The sequence below is a fragment of the Podarcis melisellensis genome (assembly GCF_964234715.1).
Source record: "Podarcis melisellensis genome assembly, chromosome: 5".
NCBI classification, from domain to species: domain Eukaryota; kingdom Metazoa; phylum Chordata; class Lepidosauria; order Squamata; family Lacertidae; genus Podarcis; species Podarcis melisellensis.
This window is the reverse complement of record NC_138537.1, coordinates 64,016,579-64,037,302: the sequence shown is the minus strand read 5'-3', so window position 1 is coordinate 64,037,302 and position 20,724 is coordinate 64,016,579. Positions and strand designations below refer to the sequence as shown.

At 43.8% G+C, this 20,724-nt stretch overlaps 1 protein-coding gene across 3 annotated transcripts in view; it reads right to left on the bottom strand.

Annotated features, from left to right (window-relative positions):
• Window positions 1-13,957, bottom strand: part of PANK1 (pantothenate kinase 1) — a 31,115-nt gene extending 17,158 nt beyond the window's left edge. The window contains exon 1 of one of the 3 annotated variants that reach the window (XR_014168706.1): window positions 13,474-13,957. Coding sequence is in view for 2 of the 3 variants with exons in the window: in XM_081912984.1 (XP_081769110.1) it covers window positions 13,474-13,714 (241 nt within the window). In the remaining variant the exon portion in view is untranslated. Of the gene's footprint in view, window positions 1-12,524; window positions 12,684-13,473 lie in introns of those variants that run through there. The other 2 variants (XM_081912984.1, XM_081912985.1) reach the window with 2 other exon arrangements.
• Window positions 13,958-20,724: the final 6,767 nt, after the last annotated feature.

Below are 20,724 nucleotides of genomic sequence, written 5' to 3'. Positions count from 1 at the left end.
GTGTTTCTATTCCCCACCATCTCCCATTCCTATACTTTTTCTGGACATGTCACCCACTCTTGGATAAATCTAACCTGTTGTGTAGATAAAAAGAGATAAAGATGTACCGGAATCAACCTTGCAGTCTTGAGCTAAGGCAGATAAAAGAAATCCAAATACAATTAACAGAGATACCTAGACATTTCCCCAAACCCTTCATCAAAAGAATTATTTACATCTGTATTTCCATTGTGTTGCTAGGACAAGGCTGACCATAGAAAGAGGCATACTCAATTTTATAATAGTGGGAAGGGTGCTTTAAATTCCTAGAAGGCTCCCTCAGATTCTAAATGCCTACTGGTGAGCAGGCAAAACACTAGCTATGCTACAAATAGTTGCTGTCATAATATTCAAACGGTGGGTGTTGTTCAGTCCAATCAGCTTCTGGAGACTGCACAGATTCTGGTTCTGGATTTTCATTCTGCGTTTCTGGCAATTTAGAGGAGAAGCCTAATGTTTAAGCTCTTACTGATACTACCCTTATGACTGAAAGGTAGTGTTAGTATAGTATACATGTTAACCCAAAAACCTGATCCTATGCGTACTCAGAAGCAATTCCCACTGAATTTAATGGGGCTTCGTCTTACATAAGCATGCAGAGGATTGCAAGTTAATGGTCCCCCACAGCCTTTTATGAAACCTTACACTTATTACAAATTGTTATTATGAGTTTTCCCTTCTTGTTTGCAATGTTGCCCTGAGGATTTAAGGTCTTTCATTCATATTCCCAGAGCATCTCAAAGTCCATTTTATAGAAGTTTTAATTTCTAGCCCTTAAGAGATAAAGAACATTATGTACCTAAGAGGAAAACTTCAAATAGGGCTCTTCTACACCCACAAACACACACAGTTCACAGAAAGCTTTTGTTGCTTCCAAACCTGTTTTACTTCACAGTTAAAAAAGCTAAACACCTCATCCTTTTGCATGTCTAATTGCTTAACGTATAGCAGTGGTTTTCAACCAGTGTACCATGGCAACCTGGGGTGCCTGCTTGCACAGCTGTTTATTGCAGCAGCCCTGGCTATAAGCTCCGCAGGCAAATGGTGCCTTTGGGAGGAACCTCTTCTTTGGGGTGGGGGCAGCTCAGAGACCAGTGACAGGAGCAGCAGCAGCTGCCCAGAGGACTCCCAAGGAGAAAGGAGAGGAGACTGAGGGAACCCTCCACAAGGTAGGGTGTTTGAAAAAGGGTGAGAGGTGACATAAGGGGTGACATAACAGGGCTCCTAAGCCCCACGGGGGTGCTGCAGAAAGACTGTAGTTGGCCAAGGAAGCCATGGATTCAAAAAGGTTGAAAACCTCTGCCATACAGATTTCCTTTTCAATTCTACTAGTGTAATACACAAAAGAATCTGTCAACTAATGGGAGGTTTCTGCAAAGCCTTCTCTCCCATTGCAACACAAAATCATAGTTACATAGTTACAGATGGATTTGTCAACCTAAGATGACAAACTTGCGTGACAGAGAAGCCATGCTGGCAGAAATGTTCTCTTATTTACCGGGTAATATATCCCAAAATTTAATTATTGCACTTCAAATACCATAAAGAAAATTTGCCATCACAGTGATCCCATTTCCAAGTAATCAGTTTCTGACTGGCATTTCTACAAACAAGCAAAAACAGGAGCCAGATTATTTCACACTCTAAATATTGACCCCCGTAATTTTTAAAAAAATGATGACGACTTCAGCTGTACCACATAAAGGCTGAAGATTAAGCCATATTTGTGTTGAACAGAATCTGCGCTATGATCTCTTAACACACACATCAAGGTGTGTTTGTTTAGTAGCTTCCAACGACAGGTTGTTCATAATGCTAGGAATACACATACTTGACTTTCCATTATTGCCTACCCCCTGATAACACCAGATTTCCTCCACCCAAAGCCGGTGCACAACTCATATCCGCTCACAAAGGACGTGTACTACTGACCAGCGAAAGAATGAAAGAATGATGCCTCATAGCTTGACCTGGCTGCAGCAACAAGTAATATTTGAAGTTCTACACCATTTACACAAAACTAACTCCCTGCTCTCTCACACACTAAAATGTACTCTGTTGTTAAAGTTGTTGCATCTGGGGGGAAAGCACCCCAGCACAGTGCATGCCAAAGTCTGCCCGATAGGAGACTAATCTATAAACCACCAGGGAATACTGTCAGTATATGTTTCTGCAGTTACCTGGTGCAACATCAAAGATCTTACTTTTAAAGACACCCTTGTATTTAAGTACTAGTCTGGTACCCATCGGCAACCAAGGACTGGAAGCAGGCAGGTGCATGAAATTATACCCAAACAAGTGAGTCACCCAGGCAGGTAACATCTCCACACACAGGATAGAAGCAGAATGAGCTGCCCTCTCTCCCAGCATACAAATGCATTTTTTCAGTCAGTCCCCAACAGGCTGGTAACTTCTTTGGGGGACGGGGGAGTTGTTACTTACAATGTCATTTTCATAAAACTCCAGAAGGCTTGCGGCCAGCGCCAACAGGATAATATTTTAGATTATCTAGATTAAACGCTGCAAAAGCTCACATCGTATTGCACTATGGTGCACTGAAGCTCATAACACTAATCCCATTACAGACTTACACAAATCCTGGTTTTTAAGCAACCAAGAACTCTAATTACAGGTAAATTCACACTCGCTCTATCGACTTAATTATTTGTGGATGGCAAATTAAAGGAACTTGCCCATTTGCACCACAGCGAAAGAGTTCCTCTGGCAACAGGTGTTCACCAAAATGAAAATGCAGAGCCAGCATAAGTTAGTCTCATCTACTGATGAGAAAGCTTAAAGCTATACTTGAATCTATACAAATCCATGGCCACCATTGATTGGAAGGCCTGTCCTTACCACCTGGAGCCTGGCACAGTCTACACCTGCACTTCAGTGCTACTCCACCATTCCTGTACGGTGAACTTTAAATTCAGGGAAATTTCAAAACACAGCTTCTGTTTACTGAGACACGCAAGAGGGGAGGAAAGTGAACAGTGTAAATAAATGACATCCAGTTGTGCCAATGCAAACTTTGCATCAAGCTACAGCCTGTGCAGACACAGTAGGTGCGCTCTCTCTCTGGATCATAGCTTATGGCTACAATGACCTGACCTCATGCATAAGCTGCGCAAATGGAACCTGTCTGAACACAGGAAGATGCCTTATTTGAGTCAGACCATTGATCCATGCAGCTCAGTATTGTCTACACTGACAGGCAGTGACTCTCCAGGGTTTCTGGCAGGGGACCCTTCTTGGAGATGCCACAAGCTACCCACCTGCGCCATTTCAGTGTCTTGCACTTCCTCTTCCCTTTGCAAAAGAGGAAGAGGGATTGTCCCATTGTTGGGAAGTACATACATCTTGCTACAAACAGAAACGCAAGTGTATTTTGACCTGGGTTTCCACTCTTCTCAATTTTTAAGAGCAAGCAAAGAGATCGTGAGAGTTTACTCAGTCTGTTCTTGACAGGGGGCTTGTGTTCTATGTAAAGAGTAGCCACCTCTTCTCTTCCATTTGGGGGCAGACAAACAGAGAAAAGGATTTTGACTTCCCTCTTTCACCATCTATCACCTAAAGCACATTTCAGTTTGCTTGCCGGTGTCAGCACAAACAACTTGCAGGCCCCCGGTGTTAGGAGTCGTATTAATTCCTACACTACTTGCAAGCCATTAATCCAACACAAAGGAATTTGAACTGCAGAGAGGAAATCATATGACTGACCTATCAAGGGCACGCAAGCTTTAAAATCCACATGAGGGCAGCAGAGAAATTATAGTACACAAACAAGACACTGGCCACTGGTATTGCAGTTATGTTAATTGCTTGTTGGCATCCATCTGTCTTGGAGGTGATGGAGGAGTGCGCCTTCGGGGGTGAAGTCAAACTGTTGGAGGGTTGCAGCGCCTGACGTGCTATGTATTCCCATGTGCCATGTGTATATATCCATTGCCACACTGGATTAGCTCATCCTGACCTACTCTCCAAGCAAGGCCTTTGGGGCACACATTGAAGAAGACAGGCCAAAAGCTTTCTGAAAGACAATTCTATTTCTTCCAGCAACAGTTTCGTTGGGAACAGAGTACATAGATCTATTTGAGTTTAACGTCTTCTCTAATATACATAATAGACATTAAACTGATAAAACCCATTCTGATTCCAGACATTCTGGCTTACTACCATTATTTTATCCCATTTATATTTCTACTGTCCTCCCATCTCGCAGGAAATCAGGGGAGCAACAATCATAAACATAGGCTAGGCTGAGTTTTGTGGCCAAATGGAAACTGAACCCCAGGCCAATACTATATGCTTACTGTTCCACACTGGTTAATATTTATTTCATTACAATAATTGTAACATGACAAGTCACAGGTTTGAGCTTGTGGATAGCACCTGAATATCCTAAGATTATTTGTTTTCTTGGGTTTGGGATTGTTGTTGGTTTTTTTTTTAAGAGCATCTATCCTTTAGGATTGAAAATAAGATTTAAAAGATTCCTTTAATGCTATGAAATTCCCACGGCCTTGGAGAAGTTACACCCCACCCTGCACCCTTGGCAACTTCTCACTGAGATGTCACACACCCATTATTAACAAATCCAATTAAAATGTTAGCACTGTACAACTGTCTTTTAAAATAAATCACTGAATATTTTATATTATCTAAAATTATCTTACCAACATTATTCATTGCATTGTTTGGGAATGCTTCCTTTTACTTCTCATCTGTTCAGAAGAACTTGTTAGCAATTCCTTTGCCTAATCTCATTACTTTAACAAAATCCTGAGAGATGGGAGAAGGTGTCCACTACTGTTGCCATTTCATGTTGTACCAGGTTATAGGAACTTGCATTGGCACAACCCAGTTCTAAGTATCCACCTGCCTTTTTAAAAAAACTACAACTCCCATCAGCCTCAGCTGACATGCCAGTGCTTTCTGGAGCAGGTGGGAGTTGTAGTCCAAAATATCTAATGGAGGGGTGGGGAACTGGCTCCAACTGGTAGTCTGGATCCTAACCTCCTCCATCTTGGACAGGTGGGCAGGGCTTGGTTGAAATGGCCAAATGGGCACCCCTAAATAGATCTGCAGGCCAGAGTTCCCTCCCCGATTGGGAAAGGCTTTTATAAAACTGTGGAATGTTGAAAGAGGACGAGGATATAAAAGGGTCCAAAAACCAAATCCTATGTGAGGAACAACAGTAGGAGCTGGATATGTTTAACCTGTAAGACAATGTTACAGATAGGTAGCCGTGTTGGTCTGCCATAGTCAAAACAAAAAAAAAATTCCTTCCTGTAGGACCTTAAAGACCAACTAAGTTAGTTCTTGGTATGAGCTTTCGTGAGCATGCACACGAAAGCTCATACCAAGAACTAACTTAGTTGGTCTTTAAGGTGCTACTAGAAGGAATTTTTTTTGTTTTGACTGTTAGACAATGGAAAACAGCTGCCAGGTAGAAGGGGGAACTTGCTCTGTGCTGCACCAGAAGGCAAGGCTAGAACTAACAGGTGGGAAATTATTAAGGAGGCAGCCGAGTTAGGAAAAACTTCTGAATGCTTAGGGTTGATCCACAATGAAACAGGATGCCTCAGGAGGTGATTGTCATCATGAAGAGGGTGGCTGGATGATAAGAGTAAGTGGAAGGAGCCAGGAGAGGCTGAACAAGGGGAAATCCTAGTGGGTTGGGGGAGGGGTGATAACTTGGCGTCATGATAGGATTCTGACCCAGGGGATTGGGAGATCTGGATTCAGAGGAAGGGCCCTGTCAGAAGAGCAGCCTGCCTCCGTGGCATCGAAAACCCCAAGTGATACATCACCAGCTGCAGTGGTGGCTCCAGTGCCTGGGTTCAAGTCCAACTATGAGTAGGCTATATCAACACAACCTCCATCTCCCAAGTACGCAGAGGCACCTGAGTGAGCAGGCCATGCTAGCCCAGCTCCTATGGAGGAGTTCCTGTTTGCTTGCCCAGCCCTGAGGCTCAGGACATCAAGCATGTGAATAAGCTGTGCACACCTTGCTCTTCAAAAGGAAGAGTGCAGGGGCCAAGCCAAGTATCGGATAAACATCTTGGGTAAGCCTACACATGTATTTTATGGCTCTGTCATGTTTTACCTGCTTGTAACCTGTAGACACACGTTGGGATGCTACACCAACTTCATCAATAAAAGTTTCAAAACCTCCAGTTGTGCAGGTTTAAGGTCTGAGGGGAAGAGCAAGGGAAGTGATGGGCTCTCATTTGAACAAGAGGTATTTAGCAGAGACTCAATGAGATAACATAGTTGCAGCCTCCATTACACATCCTGCATTAAGGCAGGGGCTGGATTAGACCAGGCATGGCCAAACTTGGCCCTCCAGATGTTTTGGGACTACAATTCCCATCATCCCTGACCACTGGTCCTGTCAGCTAGGGATGATGGGAGTTGCAGTCCCAAAACATCTGGAGGGCCAAGTTTGACCATGCCTGGATTAGACGATCTCAAAGTTCTCTTCCAACTCTGGGCGCTCTTAACCATTCAAAGAAAAAGCATATGACTGTGGCTTAGTTCTCGAAGTCATATACTTCTGGGGGTGGGGGCATGTATGATGGTATGCCCATGGGGGGGGGGGTAGAATCCTACATAAAAAAAGGAATTTCCCCCCTCCACAAGCTTAGGCTAGGTTGGAAGGCCTTCTCTTGACATCTAGCTTCCTATGTGCAGGGAAGTTCTTTTTTCTGGACAATTCAATCATGTGAGCCCCTCGTGCTATTTGAAATGGTACAGCTCAGACCCATGTTTGCCACCTCAATGAGAAGGAGGTCTAAAGCAAACAGGAGGTATCTAAAAGATTACAAGGATCACTTAACTTGATGGCTGCTAACAGCTGGACAATCTAGGGGAAAGTTCATTTGTGGATACTGTGAGAGTACCTTTAACACAGTTCCCGGGTGCACTTTAAACTGGACTAATTGTCCAGAATTGGGAGGGGGGGAAACAGTCAAGCTGTGTGTGCTATCTAGATTTGGAGTAGGGAATTCTAATCTACTTTACTGATTGAGGGTATAGAGCAAGAAATGGGTAGTTCTGCAATTATCTAGATGGCCTACAAGGGTGAGATCTTTATGCACGAAGTTCATGACTTTTTCTCCCTTGCTGGAAAACCCTGTGCATAGCAACAAGGTTATTGCCCCAGAAAATGCATGCTTACATTTTCATTCATGTATTATTATTTTTTAGATCTTTACATGCAGACATGAATCAAACAACAAAGCAAAGCCTGCTGCACATCACACATTACTTTAATGTTCAGACTGCACACAATAAGATCACACCAAGTCATTCGTTATTGCAACACATTGCAAGTCATCTACCATGCAGTCAAGAAGAGTCAGAAGTGAAAGACTGCACCTCTCGCCCTATTCCTGCGACTGCAATCTGTTTTAAGCTGTTTTAAATATTATAGTTTTAAATTACTGTAACTTGCTCTGGGGTCTTATGGTGAAAGGCAGGTAAGAAATGGGGTAATAATAACAACAATAAGTACATGGTTGTGAGGGATGACACAGCTTTCCCCTCCAGTCCTGATGTAATCACTTGCCTAACAAGTACTTAGGACACACCTAACCTCAAGGTGGGTAATAAATAATAACAGTCACCACCAATAAGCTAGTTCTCTTGATTTCTTCAGATTTGGTGACTTGCAGCAGAACACAAGGACTCTGCTGAACACCATTGGGTTTGCATTTTCATGACAGTTCTGCCTATGATGTTTAATCTGTCCTGCATCACTCATATATATACAGATGCATCATTCATACATATACAGTGGTACCTCGGGTTAAGTACTTACCGTAATTCGTTCCGGAGGTCTGTTCTTAACCTGAAGCACCACTTTAGCTAATGGGGCCTCCTGCTGCCACCACACGATTTCTGTTCTTATCCTGAAGCAAAGTTCTTAACCTGAAGTACTATTTCTGGGTTAGCAGAGCCTAGACTACTTCACCGATACAAAAAATGCCTAACACTGTCCAGTTTAGGGTTGTTAAAGTGCTTTCTAGAATGAGGAATTATTTGATTGCATTTATGGAATCACAGGATTGTAGCATTGGAAGGGACACCAAGGGTCATCTAGTCCAGTGTTTCCCAACCTTGGGCCTCCAGCTGTTTTTGAACTACAATTCCCATCATCCCTGACCACTGGTCTTGCTAGCTAGGGATGATGGGAGTTGTAGTCCAAAAACAGCTGGAGGCCCAAGGTTGGGAAACACTGAGAGTCCAACCCTCTGCAATGTGATCAGGGTTCTGAGGGCTTAGGATAGGCGACAAAATGACATTCCCCCCCCCCCTATTCTCCTTCCCATCAGTGGTTTTAGTCAAGCGTCTAGAAAAAGATACTGTATTTTTCGCTCTATAAGACTCACCAGACCACAAGACGCACCTAGTTTTTGGAGGAGGAAAACAAGAAAAAAAATATTCTGAATCCCAGAAGCCAGAACAGCAAGAGGGATCGCTGCGCAGCGAAAGCAGCGATCCCTCTTGCTGTTCTGGCTTCTGGGATAGATGCGCAGCCTGCATTCGCTTCATAAGACGCACACACATTTCCCCTTACATTTTAGGAGGGGAAAAGTGAGTCTTATAGAGCAAAAAATATGGTAGTTTCAAAGTTGAAGGGAAGCCTATGGACTGGATTGAATATTTAAGAGAATCATTAATATAAATATAAATAAAATATATATAAATATAAATAAAATATAAATAAAATATAAGAGTGAGGGCAGTCTTCTGGGCGTGCAGGACCCGGGCTATTTAGGGTTTTACAAATGATTGCCAGCACACTGAAATAAGTTTGAAGCACTGGAAAGTCTTACGGTCAACTCTGCTCTCCGCAGAGATGCAGAATTTCTGAGCATTTTATAGGTAATAACACCATTATCACCACCACCACCACCACCAATGAAAAACCCTCTTGGTTTTTTTGTGAGGAGGGCACAGAAAATGGAAATACGTGCAGCATTTATTTGACTAGAACTACTCAACTAAATTATAATCCTGGGGCATGAAAGGGAACATTCAAAAGCATTAACACTTGAATCCTCAGATAAGGCTACTTCATTTGCATTGGTTTGCAGCCAGTTTCTGTACAGGCTTTTTTTTTTTTAAGAGTTTGTTTTGGTAGCCAAGGTACACAAAGCATGAAAAGCAGTTGCATACTGCCACTCCGGAAAAAGTGCTTTCTGGCAGGCAGGGAAGAATATAGACTCAAGGACAATTCTATACACAAACAGATATGGGCCTATTCGTATGCATAAAGAGCTGGTCAGCCCTGCCCTGATTCAAAGCACTGGACTCAAATCTGCATCTCTCTATATTCCCCACCCTTCAAGGTACTTTGTGCAATGAACATTGGGCACATGCAAGCTGGAAGAGCTCAGCTCATCCAGGGAATGTCTGATTAAAAAATAACTTTTGAGAAGTTATAGTTTTGAGAAGAAAGCAAAACGAACCACAACAGTACCACCTGCCACTGCTGCTATTGGATAACTCTTTCTCTTGTTTTTCCCTCTGCCCAAGAAGGTGGCTATGACCAGACTCTGCAAGGAAGCTAGGCAGCTCAGAGTTCTTTCTCCAGAACTGGGATGCATGCCTGACCCCATGGCATGCACTGAAGAACTGTGAGCACTCTCTAAGAAGCTGCTGCACAAGGGAACTCTGAACCACAAGTAGGTTGAACAAAATAAACACTCTAAACCAGGGGTAGTCAACCTTTTTATACCTACTGCCCACTAATGCATCTTTCTTGATGGTAAAAATTTCCTTACCACACACCAGTGCTTGATGGAAGAATTCAGCTTGTATCACAGAACCCCCTACCGCCCACCTAGAATCCTACCACTAGTGGGCAGTAGGGACCAGGTTGACAACCTCTGCTCTAATCAGATGCAACCCATAGACATCACCTGGCTACCCAGCATGAGATCACCACAATTTCCATCTTGAGACCAGTAATGAATGTTCCATCACAATGCAATGGAATATATCTGTTGAATGCAACTAGAGTTTCAACATAATGCAACATGAGCTCCATTTATTTCAAGTAACCTTCTTTCTGGGTTTCCATGCTGCTTGCTACCAAAAAAAGAGAGATCTCAACTAGTGTACATTTAATGTCTATATAGCTCTGGCATTATAACTGGACTGATTTTTTTTCTTGACACTGAAAAAATAATTATGTTTTGTGCCATGCAAGAAATTAGTGGTCGGAGATGTACAATTTCTGGAGGCATGTGTTACCAAGACCTTTTCATTAGCAAGTTCCCTTCCCACAAATCAGCTGATGCAATTTTTGTTGCACCCTTTAACATACATAGCTAACAAGCACCTTTGCAGGCCAATGTTGAATAATCACATTAAACCAGTAAAACTGGATTTTTCATTGTTATGTTCTACTCAGATCTGTTCAGTGCCAACTCTCTATTTTAGTTTATTAATGAGGGCCGTGGAGAATCACCCAGAGCTTTTTTTCCAAGCTCGCCTAAATGTATCTCAGTGTAAATATTCTGTACTGTCGTTTTACATTATTTTTGCCCATTCTCTTTAGAAAAAAGTATTAAAATAATATGTTATTGTATCTTTAAGGTCTATGTAAAACAACACAAGTTGCAACCTGTTTTGCAAAGATTTTTTTAAAAAAAACACCTTTGCATTTGAGTATAAACTGGAACTAACATTATCAGCACAAACGTACTGGCCTAATATTTATTTCATTTGTTTATTAAATTTGTCAGTTGCTTTATCTTGCCCAGGAGAACACAAAGTGATTTACAACCAAACAAACAGACAATATACCCCACATATATACATTAAAATCAGGAGGAAAGAGAAATAAAAACATCCCGCTTTGCATTTGTTGAAGATGAAATGAAACACTGTCTTTGACTATTTTTCTTAAACACAACGTTTAAACATGATATTAACAACAACTGAACAAAAGGGAATTAGAAAGTTTCCTTTCACTTTGCTTACTCAAGCCAGGTTTGAAGATTACATGTACAATCTACAGAAATCAAATGACCAAATTCACAATGCAAAACTTTTTTTTTAGTTTTGCTTGATATATAGAAAGAAACATACACCTTCAGGGTGCTATCTAACTCATACTCAGGGTAGACCCACTGGAATCAACGGATTTAAGTTAACAAAGACTAACGTAAGAATGTTTATTTTAATAAATCTACTCTGAGCATGACGTTAGTCAAATGCAACCCATAGTAAACAAAATTGGGAGGGGGAGGATGTAGTAGGCCAGCTCTGTAAACCTGCAGACAGACAGTATTCCAGATAGTAGGGCATATTTTTTCCTATTTTTTAAATTACTGCAGGAAATGAAATAGAAAGAATGGCACTGACACAGACCCATCAACTCCAGAGGGGGGGAAAGTCAATTGGCACTTGAGTGACTCCATGTAGTCTTACTAACTTACCTGCATCAGAATGAACAGTATCTTTGGAAATTTTGCCTTTTTAAAGATGAGTATGTTCCACCTTAAAGAGTAAAGGATGCTTAGGCTTAATCACCACAGTAGGGCTGTGCATTATTTACAGAAGCAAGATATTCATCCAAAGCAACTCACGAAATTCTGATACCACAATATGTAGTCAGTGGCAAAACACTCATCTTTAGAAGAGATGCAATTTCTGTATTTGTGCTGTCAGCCATAATAAATAAATCCATGTGTGAAACAGGATTTAAACCTCAGCTCCAGTGAATATGTGATTCCCATGTGCTCAGGTTTACTTTATCATTTCTATCTGTTACCCAGCTATAAAACTGATCTCTCATACTAGCCTGCTCTATCTCATCATGCATCGATGATGCTACATAATGAGATAACAATAAACTCTCGAGTATTTGTTTTCAATGGGAGTATGAGTGCACATTTTCTGGCTCAGCAAGTTATCCAGAGTGGTGGTTGGCTTTCCTTAAAACAAACAAACAAACAAGTAGAAGAATGACAAGTCTACATTGCAGCTCAATGCTGTTAATCCTAAACATACCAACCAGCAAGTCCCACTCAAAACAATGGGTTTGGCTTCCATGTAAACAAAATTAGGATCAGGCAATTAATCTCACCATTTCAGTCATTTCCAAGGCCGCCTTTAGGGGCAAAATATGCTATGAATTTCTAATTATTCTTGATTATTCACTTTTTTGGGGGGGTGGAATCACACACATACATGAGCCCCAAGATGCTTGCAGATCAGGTGAATCTCAGAGAGCTCAGATTATTTCTGCATTATAAATAAAAAAGGAAACAAATTGCATAGAACCACAGGGGTGAAAAAGAGCCAACTGATTATCAACTAAAACCCACTCATCCAAAACAGCCTCACCTACTGGAGTTTAACTCTGCCACCTAATCAAAACCTTCCTCTTTTCTTAAAATGCTTTCCCTAAATTTAATGGAAGGCAAAGAGAGAAAGAAGTTCAACTGTCAGTGCCATTTACTTACAATGCCTCTCATCAATTATAAGCTTCATTTTGAGCTGCTAAAAGGCACAGAGAGCCGGCTTCCAGGAGGCTGACAGTCCAAGCCTGCGCGTCTTTTACACCCCCAACAATCGGCATCCGCTTTAGCAAGGTCACATTTATGCAGGCTGTAAATTGAGAAATCTCTCATTTTAGCGACTTGCACTCAGCGGTGTAGAAACCGAGGCAAGCCCACTCCCTCCCGGCCTCCTCATTGGTCGGCCGCCGGACCGGCCTACGTGGTATCAGTGGGTGTGATCGCCGGGAGTGCGGCCCTATTGGTCGGAGCGAAACAGTACTTAATGAACTGATTGTTGTGCGTTCGAGCAGGAGGCTGCCGCACGCCGCTGGCGGAGCGCGCGCGCAGGAGGAGCTCTTTGGAGAGAAAACCAAACAATGAGAAGGAACGATTGGGTCCTTTAAGGCAGAAAAAGGCATAACGAGCGCGCTAGTAGGGCAAATCAGCCTTTCTAATCTTACCTCCTTCCTGCCTTAAAATACTGTATGTATGTATGAGTGGGTGGGTGTATATACATACACACACAGTATATACATATGCTTATATATGTGCATGTATATGAGATTATTATCTGCAGCCAGCTAAGCAATCAAATCGTTGCTCTTCAAGCCTTTGATTTCGTCACGGGCAATCACATTTGACAGCACCCACGTGAGCAAGCCAGCAGCCAAGAAGCGCCCTCGCCTCATTCACAAGGCAGCACCCCCCCCCGCCCCGAGGTGGCCCAATGGTGGTGACTCAGGGCTGCTTGCCACACGACATTAACAGCCTGGCCTGCGCTGCATCACGCGATGCAAAGGGCCCCTGCACGCCTGCTTGGAGATGCACAGATGCATGCGCGCGTGCATGCTTGCAAGGCAAGCCGCGCTGCCGCCCAGCCCGAGGCGGGCCCTTCTCCGCATTCCTCACTTACGTGGCCTGTTTTTCTTGCCCGAGTCCATCCTCCGGCGCGTCCGGCATTTCTTCGTCGGCGAGCCCTGGCTGGGCACCGGCGGGTCCTGTCGGAAGAGCAGCGAGCGCGCGGGAGCCTCCCCATTGCTGGGCAGCCCGTGGAAGCCGTTGTGCAGCAGCCCATTATGCAGCGAGCAGGTGGGGGTGGGGGCCGACGCGGCCGCCGAGGAAACGCCGGCTTGGCTTCGCAGCCGCTCCCCCATGGCGGCCGCACCGACGACGGCGAGGAGGAGGCGGCGGCCCCTCGCCCGCTCCCTCTTTGTCCTCCTCTCCCCTGCAGCGCGCGAGCGAGCGAGGCAGGGAGGAGACTCAGCGCCCGCCGCCTTCGCTCATGCCTCCCCACAGCGGCTCCCTGGCGCCCGGAATGCGCCGCCCTCCCCGGCGCAGGCGTCCTGCCCTCCGCAGGAGAGAGGGAGGACTGACGAGAAGGGGCGGAGGCAGCCGCAGAGATCCCGGCTCCTTCCAGAGCTGGAGCGGCGGCGGTGTCCTGAGGAGGCACCTTCTCCCTCTCGCGCGCGGCTTTTGCCCGTGCATGAGGCGGGATTGCGCCTATTCCAGCGCGAGCGCGCTCCTCCGCGTGCGCACTTCGTGTCTCACATAGGGACTCCTTAACTCGCCCTCGCGTGGAAGACAAAACGTGGAGAAATAACCCTCCGCGACCTTTTGTTCCCAGGACGCCTCGCGTCTTCTTGACAGCTCCCGCCTTTCCTGCTGAAGAGCTCAAGGCGCAGCTCCTGGGTTTCCCCTCACAACGACCCTGTGAAGCAGGCTAAGCTGGAGGGATGGGGATGGTTGCTGAGCCCTGGTCGGCAGCTAGGGAGCCAGGATTCCCTCAAAGTCTCTCCCCCCCCCCCAAACACTCACACGCTAAAAAGTCGCAGGCCATTTGAGGGGAAAGAACAAACCTGGTAAAAGGGTAGCAAAAAGTCCTTGCTGGGCATTGCTTGGAGTGTTGGACGAGACTGAGGAAACCCTTGATTCAAATACTGTAAATCTCCACTCAGCCGTGTCTCTCAGTGGGGGCAGAATCGTTATAAACAGCATCTCAGGTTGCTGTGAGAGGGACAAGCGTGTTTACTGACTCTCTCGAGCTGTTTGAAAGGCATGGTTTCGTTTTAATTTTTTTTGTTTTTAACTAAAAATAATATATCCTTCCCACTCATCAACCTGTCCCTGCTTGCAGAAAATGCCATTTCCACTTGATGGGTGTCCAAAATTCTCTCTTGCCCAAGAGACCTCCCATTCCCAGCCTTGTTTGTTGACAGTATCTGTCTGGTATCTTTATCCACAGTCCTGAAGTTTTACTTGGTGCAGGTTTTATCACCCTCATCTCTTGGTCTCTTTCATGTCCTTTTCCTGCCACTGTGGATTGTGTTTGTTTCATAAAATGTAAAGACCATTTGGTTGTAAATACCTCAAAACAGTTTACAAAGAGAATAAATGGATGCACCTAAAGGGAAAAAGGGTGTCAAATGGGGACAGCCTCCCTTGTTTCATCTTGCTGTGTGCTTGACACAGTTGTAATTTGCAAATTGTATTTCCCCATAATGATTGATTTTTATCCCTTTCACCAATCCTGTGAAGTAATATGCTGTCATTAGGACTACTTCATACTTTACAAAATCCCTTCTGTGCAATAACAATTTGCGACTTATGTTTGAACTGTCACGCAATGATTGCACAATCAAGTTTTTCTGCAGTATGTTCGCACAATGTGGACACCGATAAGCTATAGTCAGTTGCAGGTTTCAGTGTTTGTACAAGTCACTGTACACGTTACACCTTATTCCCTGTGCAGAGTTTTGTAGGAAAATCACAGATGGAGAATCAAGGCCAATAAATACAACTGAATCCTATGCACATTTATTCAGAAGTATGTCCCAATTAATTCAACAGGACTTACTCCCCAATAAGGATGCTTAGAATTGGAGCCATTGTGATTCACCCACCTGAAATTTGTGGCTAAGGCAGGATTTGCATCCTTGTATGCTCCTGTTGCTTGGTCCCAGCTCCTGCCCACCTAGCAGTTCAAAAGCATGTCAAAGTGCAAGTAGCTAAATAGGTACAACTCCAGCAGGAAGGTAAATGGCGTTTCCTTGCGCTGCTCTGGTTTGCCAGAAGCGGCTTAGTCATGCTGGCCACATGACCGGGAAGCTGTCTGCAGACAAACACCGGCTCCCCCGGTCTATAGAGTGAGATGAGCGCCGCAACCCCAAAGTCGTCCACGACTGGACCTAATGGTCAGGGGTACCTTTACCTTTATGCTTTTTTGTAATGCTTAATGTGAGGATTAAACCCTAGACCCTTTGTTATTGTTTCAGTGCCAAAGCTTAATCCTGGAGAGTGAAGTGATAACTCAGTAGTTTTCCCTCACCTCTGAATAAGCATAGTCAGTTCTTTCAATGTAGATTTGAGTGAAGAGTTTGAAGGGCAAAGGGCATGATTTCTAGTGCCTCTGTTTTTAGATATTACGAAATCCTGTCTATGCACAATCAACTTTCATAGGTGGCTCCCACTGCATGTGGGCCAGCTTAGGGATCACACAGTTCTGCCCCTGAGCCAAGGCCAATATTGCAAATACATGATCACATCATGGCACACTTTCTGCGTAATACAACATGGAGTCACATCTCCCATTACCTTTTCCACAGAATTCTTTTCTAATGTGGGTGCATTTTTAAAATGTGCAAATTGTATTTTAAGTAGTGTGAATCATGAATAAAGGACACAATCACACCGTTCTTCACACATCTTATTTTGCAAACTCCTGTGAGTCAAATATAAACATACTTTTCAGTTCTATGTCAGTATGGCAACAACTACCACCAAATTTCTATATTCAGAGCCACTAACATGGATCAAATTCATTCTTCACTGATAAAGGTGCATGCCAAAGGTAGGAAAATACATCTTTTTAACCACTCTAATTTTGAGTACAATAAATATGATGATAAAATGTATTATACAGTACATAGTGGGTAACAAATCCAAGATGAGTGAACTTCCACCATGGTTACACCGTTGACTGACAATTCCTTCATGTTATAAGAAAAAACTGCTCTTTTCCCTTATGGGGTACCCAAGAGCCCATATAGAGTCCTCTTTTTAGGTTCTCTATTGGAAGGAGAAAATAACAGAGGCCAACCAGAGAATATTGAGAAGCAAGGCAGCTAGTAAGCCTGATCTTTATTAAAGCTGTTGCAACAGGGTGCTCCCCCACACACACAGGAGGCGGGAGGGACCCAGAACAAAGGTGTGACACCCTTATATAGACTTCTTAAATTGCCTGCCCTCAAACTCCAGACCACCCCCCAGAAACATCATACATACATCACAGAAGGGGTGTATCCCAGAAGGGGCAGACTACAACAGAAATCAGTGCGTTATTTTTATCATGTCTGCCAGGTTACCTGTTAACGGTCACTTGACTGGATTACAGTGGCACCTCAGGTTACAGACACTTCGGGTTATAGATGCTTCAGGTTACAGATTCCGCTAACCCAGAAATAATACCTCAGATTAAGAACTTTGCTTCAGGACGAGAACAGAAATCGCGCAGCGGGAGGCCCCATTAGCTAAAATGGTACCTCAAGTTAAGAACAGTTTCAGGTTAAGAACGGACCTCTAGAACAAATTAAGTTCTTAACCAGAGGTACCATTGTACCTGGGGAGCCTGGCCATTCTTTCATTATAACTACTGGGTTCACACCCTATTCATATCTTAAACGTGCCCTTAAGACAGGATTTGTGAGCAAAGAGACAGTGGGGAGATTTCCCATTTCCTTCAACCTTGTAGAGAAATGTTTGAGGTCATTTTGGGAGAGAGAAAATGGTTTCAGGAGTTTTCTGTGGGTTTCAGACATGTGGTATACACATTTGTATGTGTTTGATTGGTACATTTATGAACATCTAATTATATATGACCTTAAAATTCTTACAACACTTTGTTAGGTTTATTGCTAGTTAATAACTAAGAATATATAGTAGGTTGGTCAGAGCTAATTAGGTGATAGGGATCTCTATGCTTTGGGCCAGGATGACACCTCTCCTGCTGAGGGATGACCCAGATATAAGAAGATTGTATGTGTGTGTGTGTGTGGAAATGCATTTTGCTCTTTTGGAAGAGGCAGAAGAAATGGAGGCAGATAACTCTGAACTGATGAGGCAGTGCCTGATCTCTTTCTGATTATCTGATGTAGGGTAGCAGATATGCTGCCTTGTAGGAGGGCTGCTTTGCCTCTGCTTCTGTTCTACCTATATATAAAGAGTCATTTTTCTAGAAAAAGAGGTGCCGGAGCACACCATGAACTTCTTCCTTGTTCTCTTAGAATGACAATGGTCAGTGGTGTGCAGTGAAATTTTCCATAGGAGAACAGCATGATGTCTTGATGTCGTGCACCCAAGCATAGCGCCTCCCTCCATAAGCCAGGCAGAAGCTTCCTGGGCTTTGGGAAGGAGGTGCCAGGGCTCTGACAAGATACTGGAGCCCTTCTGCCTCCTTCGCAAAGCTTTGGGAAGGTGGCAGGAGGGTTCCTGGACCCATTGGAGCATCGCACCTCCCTCCCTAAGCCAAGCAGAAACTTCCTGTTATGTACGGAAGTTCTCACCCTGGGCCAGCAGGGGGATATTGTAGATAGTTTTCACTCAGGTCCACATATGCAAATAAGGGATTGAAAGTGATGTACAGTGCTTGGATAGTTACAGAAAATGGTTACAGGTGCATTGTAGTGGAGCTCTATATAAGCAGGCTGGCTGAATCCTTCAGTTCAGTTCTGTTCCGGCCTCTGAATAAACAAGAGCTGTTTGAAGAATCGCTGTGTTGTCTGATATGTTCACCCACAACTTAACACTTCCCAGGTTTGGGAAGGAAGACCCAAAGGAAGATTTAGGGGACTAGCTTAGTCCCTCTAGTCCAAAGGTCAGCAACCTTAATCAGAAGATGGGCTGGTCGACACTCTGTCCGTCCATCGGAGGATGGGCTGGAGCATGTGCGCACGCGCGCTCTTCCGGGTCAGAGGAGTGCCTGTACGCATGCACACAAGCTATTTCCGGTGCTCCTCCAACCCACATGCTATTTCCGGCACACATCTGGGTCAGAGGAGTGCCGAGCGCCATCAACCCGGAAGTCGTTCCCCACGCCGCGCCGGGAAGAGCAGGCAACAGGAGTCACCATGGGCCGGTTAGACAAGCCTCTTGGGCCACTACCAGCCCATGGGCCTTAGGTTGCCGACCCCTACTCTAGTCCGCTGACCGCATGCCACAGGAAATTGTGCCCCCCTGAGAGGTGCTGGAACTGAGCTCTGGCTGAAAAAAAGCCCCTGTATATAAAACAAATATTATAAAGGTACTGTAAGTCTGCTGCAGTGTTCTCTTATCCAAAGAATGCTAAACCTGTACCAGTTCCCCTATAACTTATCACTGTTTGCACTGCATTATATGCAACACAACCCTAATAATATTTTCTTATGTTCCTACTTGGAAGTAAGCCTGCTGAGTTCAATAGGACTTTATCCCTCCTTAAAATGCCTATGATTGCAGGCTAAATCACAGAATGAAGTGTGAAGTGGGTCTTTTCACACCTGATATTCTTGGTGTGGGTGTTTATGTGGTCTTTATATAGAAGCCGTATTATCTAAATGACAGTCATCAAAGCAATCTGCTTATAAAAAAATAAAATCCACTTCTCTCCTCATTGGTGTAACTGTATGTAAATAGTACTCCTCTTTATCCAAACATCTCTGGTTTTATCCAAACAAATCTGAAGGGTTGCAGATCTCTCTTTCACCATACAGATGAACAAAATGTTGTAGAGTTCGCTACCGTGTTGACATGAATGCATCATTCAGTGTAATATCTAGCACAGTATGAGCACAAATTCGTTTGAAGATTTGATTCCCAGCATTTACTGTGAAAACAGTATTTTCCAGTATTTAAATGGCTATACTTCTTTCCGGCTATTAGAAGGGGCTGTGCTTTCCCATACAGATGCACACCTGCTTACCTTTAACTCTGCAGCAGGCCATTTACTTGGCTCCTACTGTGAACCTTAGGTCTGTGTTTCTCATCTATGTAGGTAATTTGGGAACAGATAAATAGGAATGGTACTAATGTGTGTAAGTCACTCAGATCTAATACCATGTGTGTACTTGTCACTTTCCTGGGCTTTCATAACACTGCATAGTACTGTTACAGTAAGTCAGTGTTACTCAACAGGACAATGCAGATGATTGGCTTACTAAGCAGTTACGTGCTAACCAATATATGTACGTCTTACACTTCAACAGAGGAATCTTTACTGATCTAGAAGGAAACACTACTGATTTATAACTGAATATGTACATTTCCACATGCTTAGATGTGTGTGTCTATCTGTATGTCTGTCTGTCTGTCTGTCTTCCTATATGCATATATGATGTAAGTCTGCCTAGAAAGCTAATTGGGTATTCAGTTTCATTGAGCCCAAGCCTTATATGAGAGGGAGAAAAACTTTTTTCCCATTCAATTTTATACACTTATGCTGCCTTGTCTTACTAAATGATGTTCTAGGGACATAGCTCCAACCTGGTATGTTAAATAGATACACACATTAAATGGATTTGGGGTTGGGGTGGTAGACATGATGACCCCCAGTTTCCCTTCCAAATCAGTAATTCAGACTGTTAAGATTGGAGACTGGGGAAGTATCTGCTGAAGTGGTCAAGCATGTTAAGACAACTTACTTTAATAGCTTTGGGGCCTGCCTCTTAAGACTTGACAAAGAAATTTTGATTGCCAGGATGACCCAGTGATATGTTACCATGGGAACTAAACAGTTACAAGTCAATTGTTTTTCAATACAGGACCATGTCAAGGAGCAGTGGCAGATCAAGCACAGATTGCAGTTTGAGGAGAGACAAACCACTGGCCTTGGGCTCTGAAAAGCAATCAGAATCTTAGAGTCCTGGCTAAGATATTCTGAGAAAAGGAGATTTGGGCAGCATTGGGAGTGTTAAAAGCTGTGTTTCCACCTTTGCTCAATTGGAGTATTTGTAAATAAATACAAATATTTCACAATACCATAAGCCTCCTGTGACCTCCTTTCTAAGGGAAGCCAAGCCTGGGAAAGCACTGCTCCCCTAGAGCTTTTCCCTTTTGATGAGGGGGAATGTTGGGGATCAAAGACGAGAGAAGAGGAATTCTGCTGACACAATGTGGGGTATCATCCTAGGTGTCA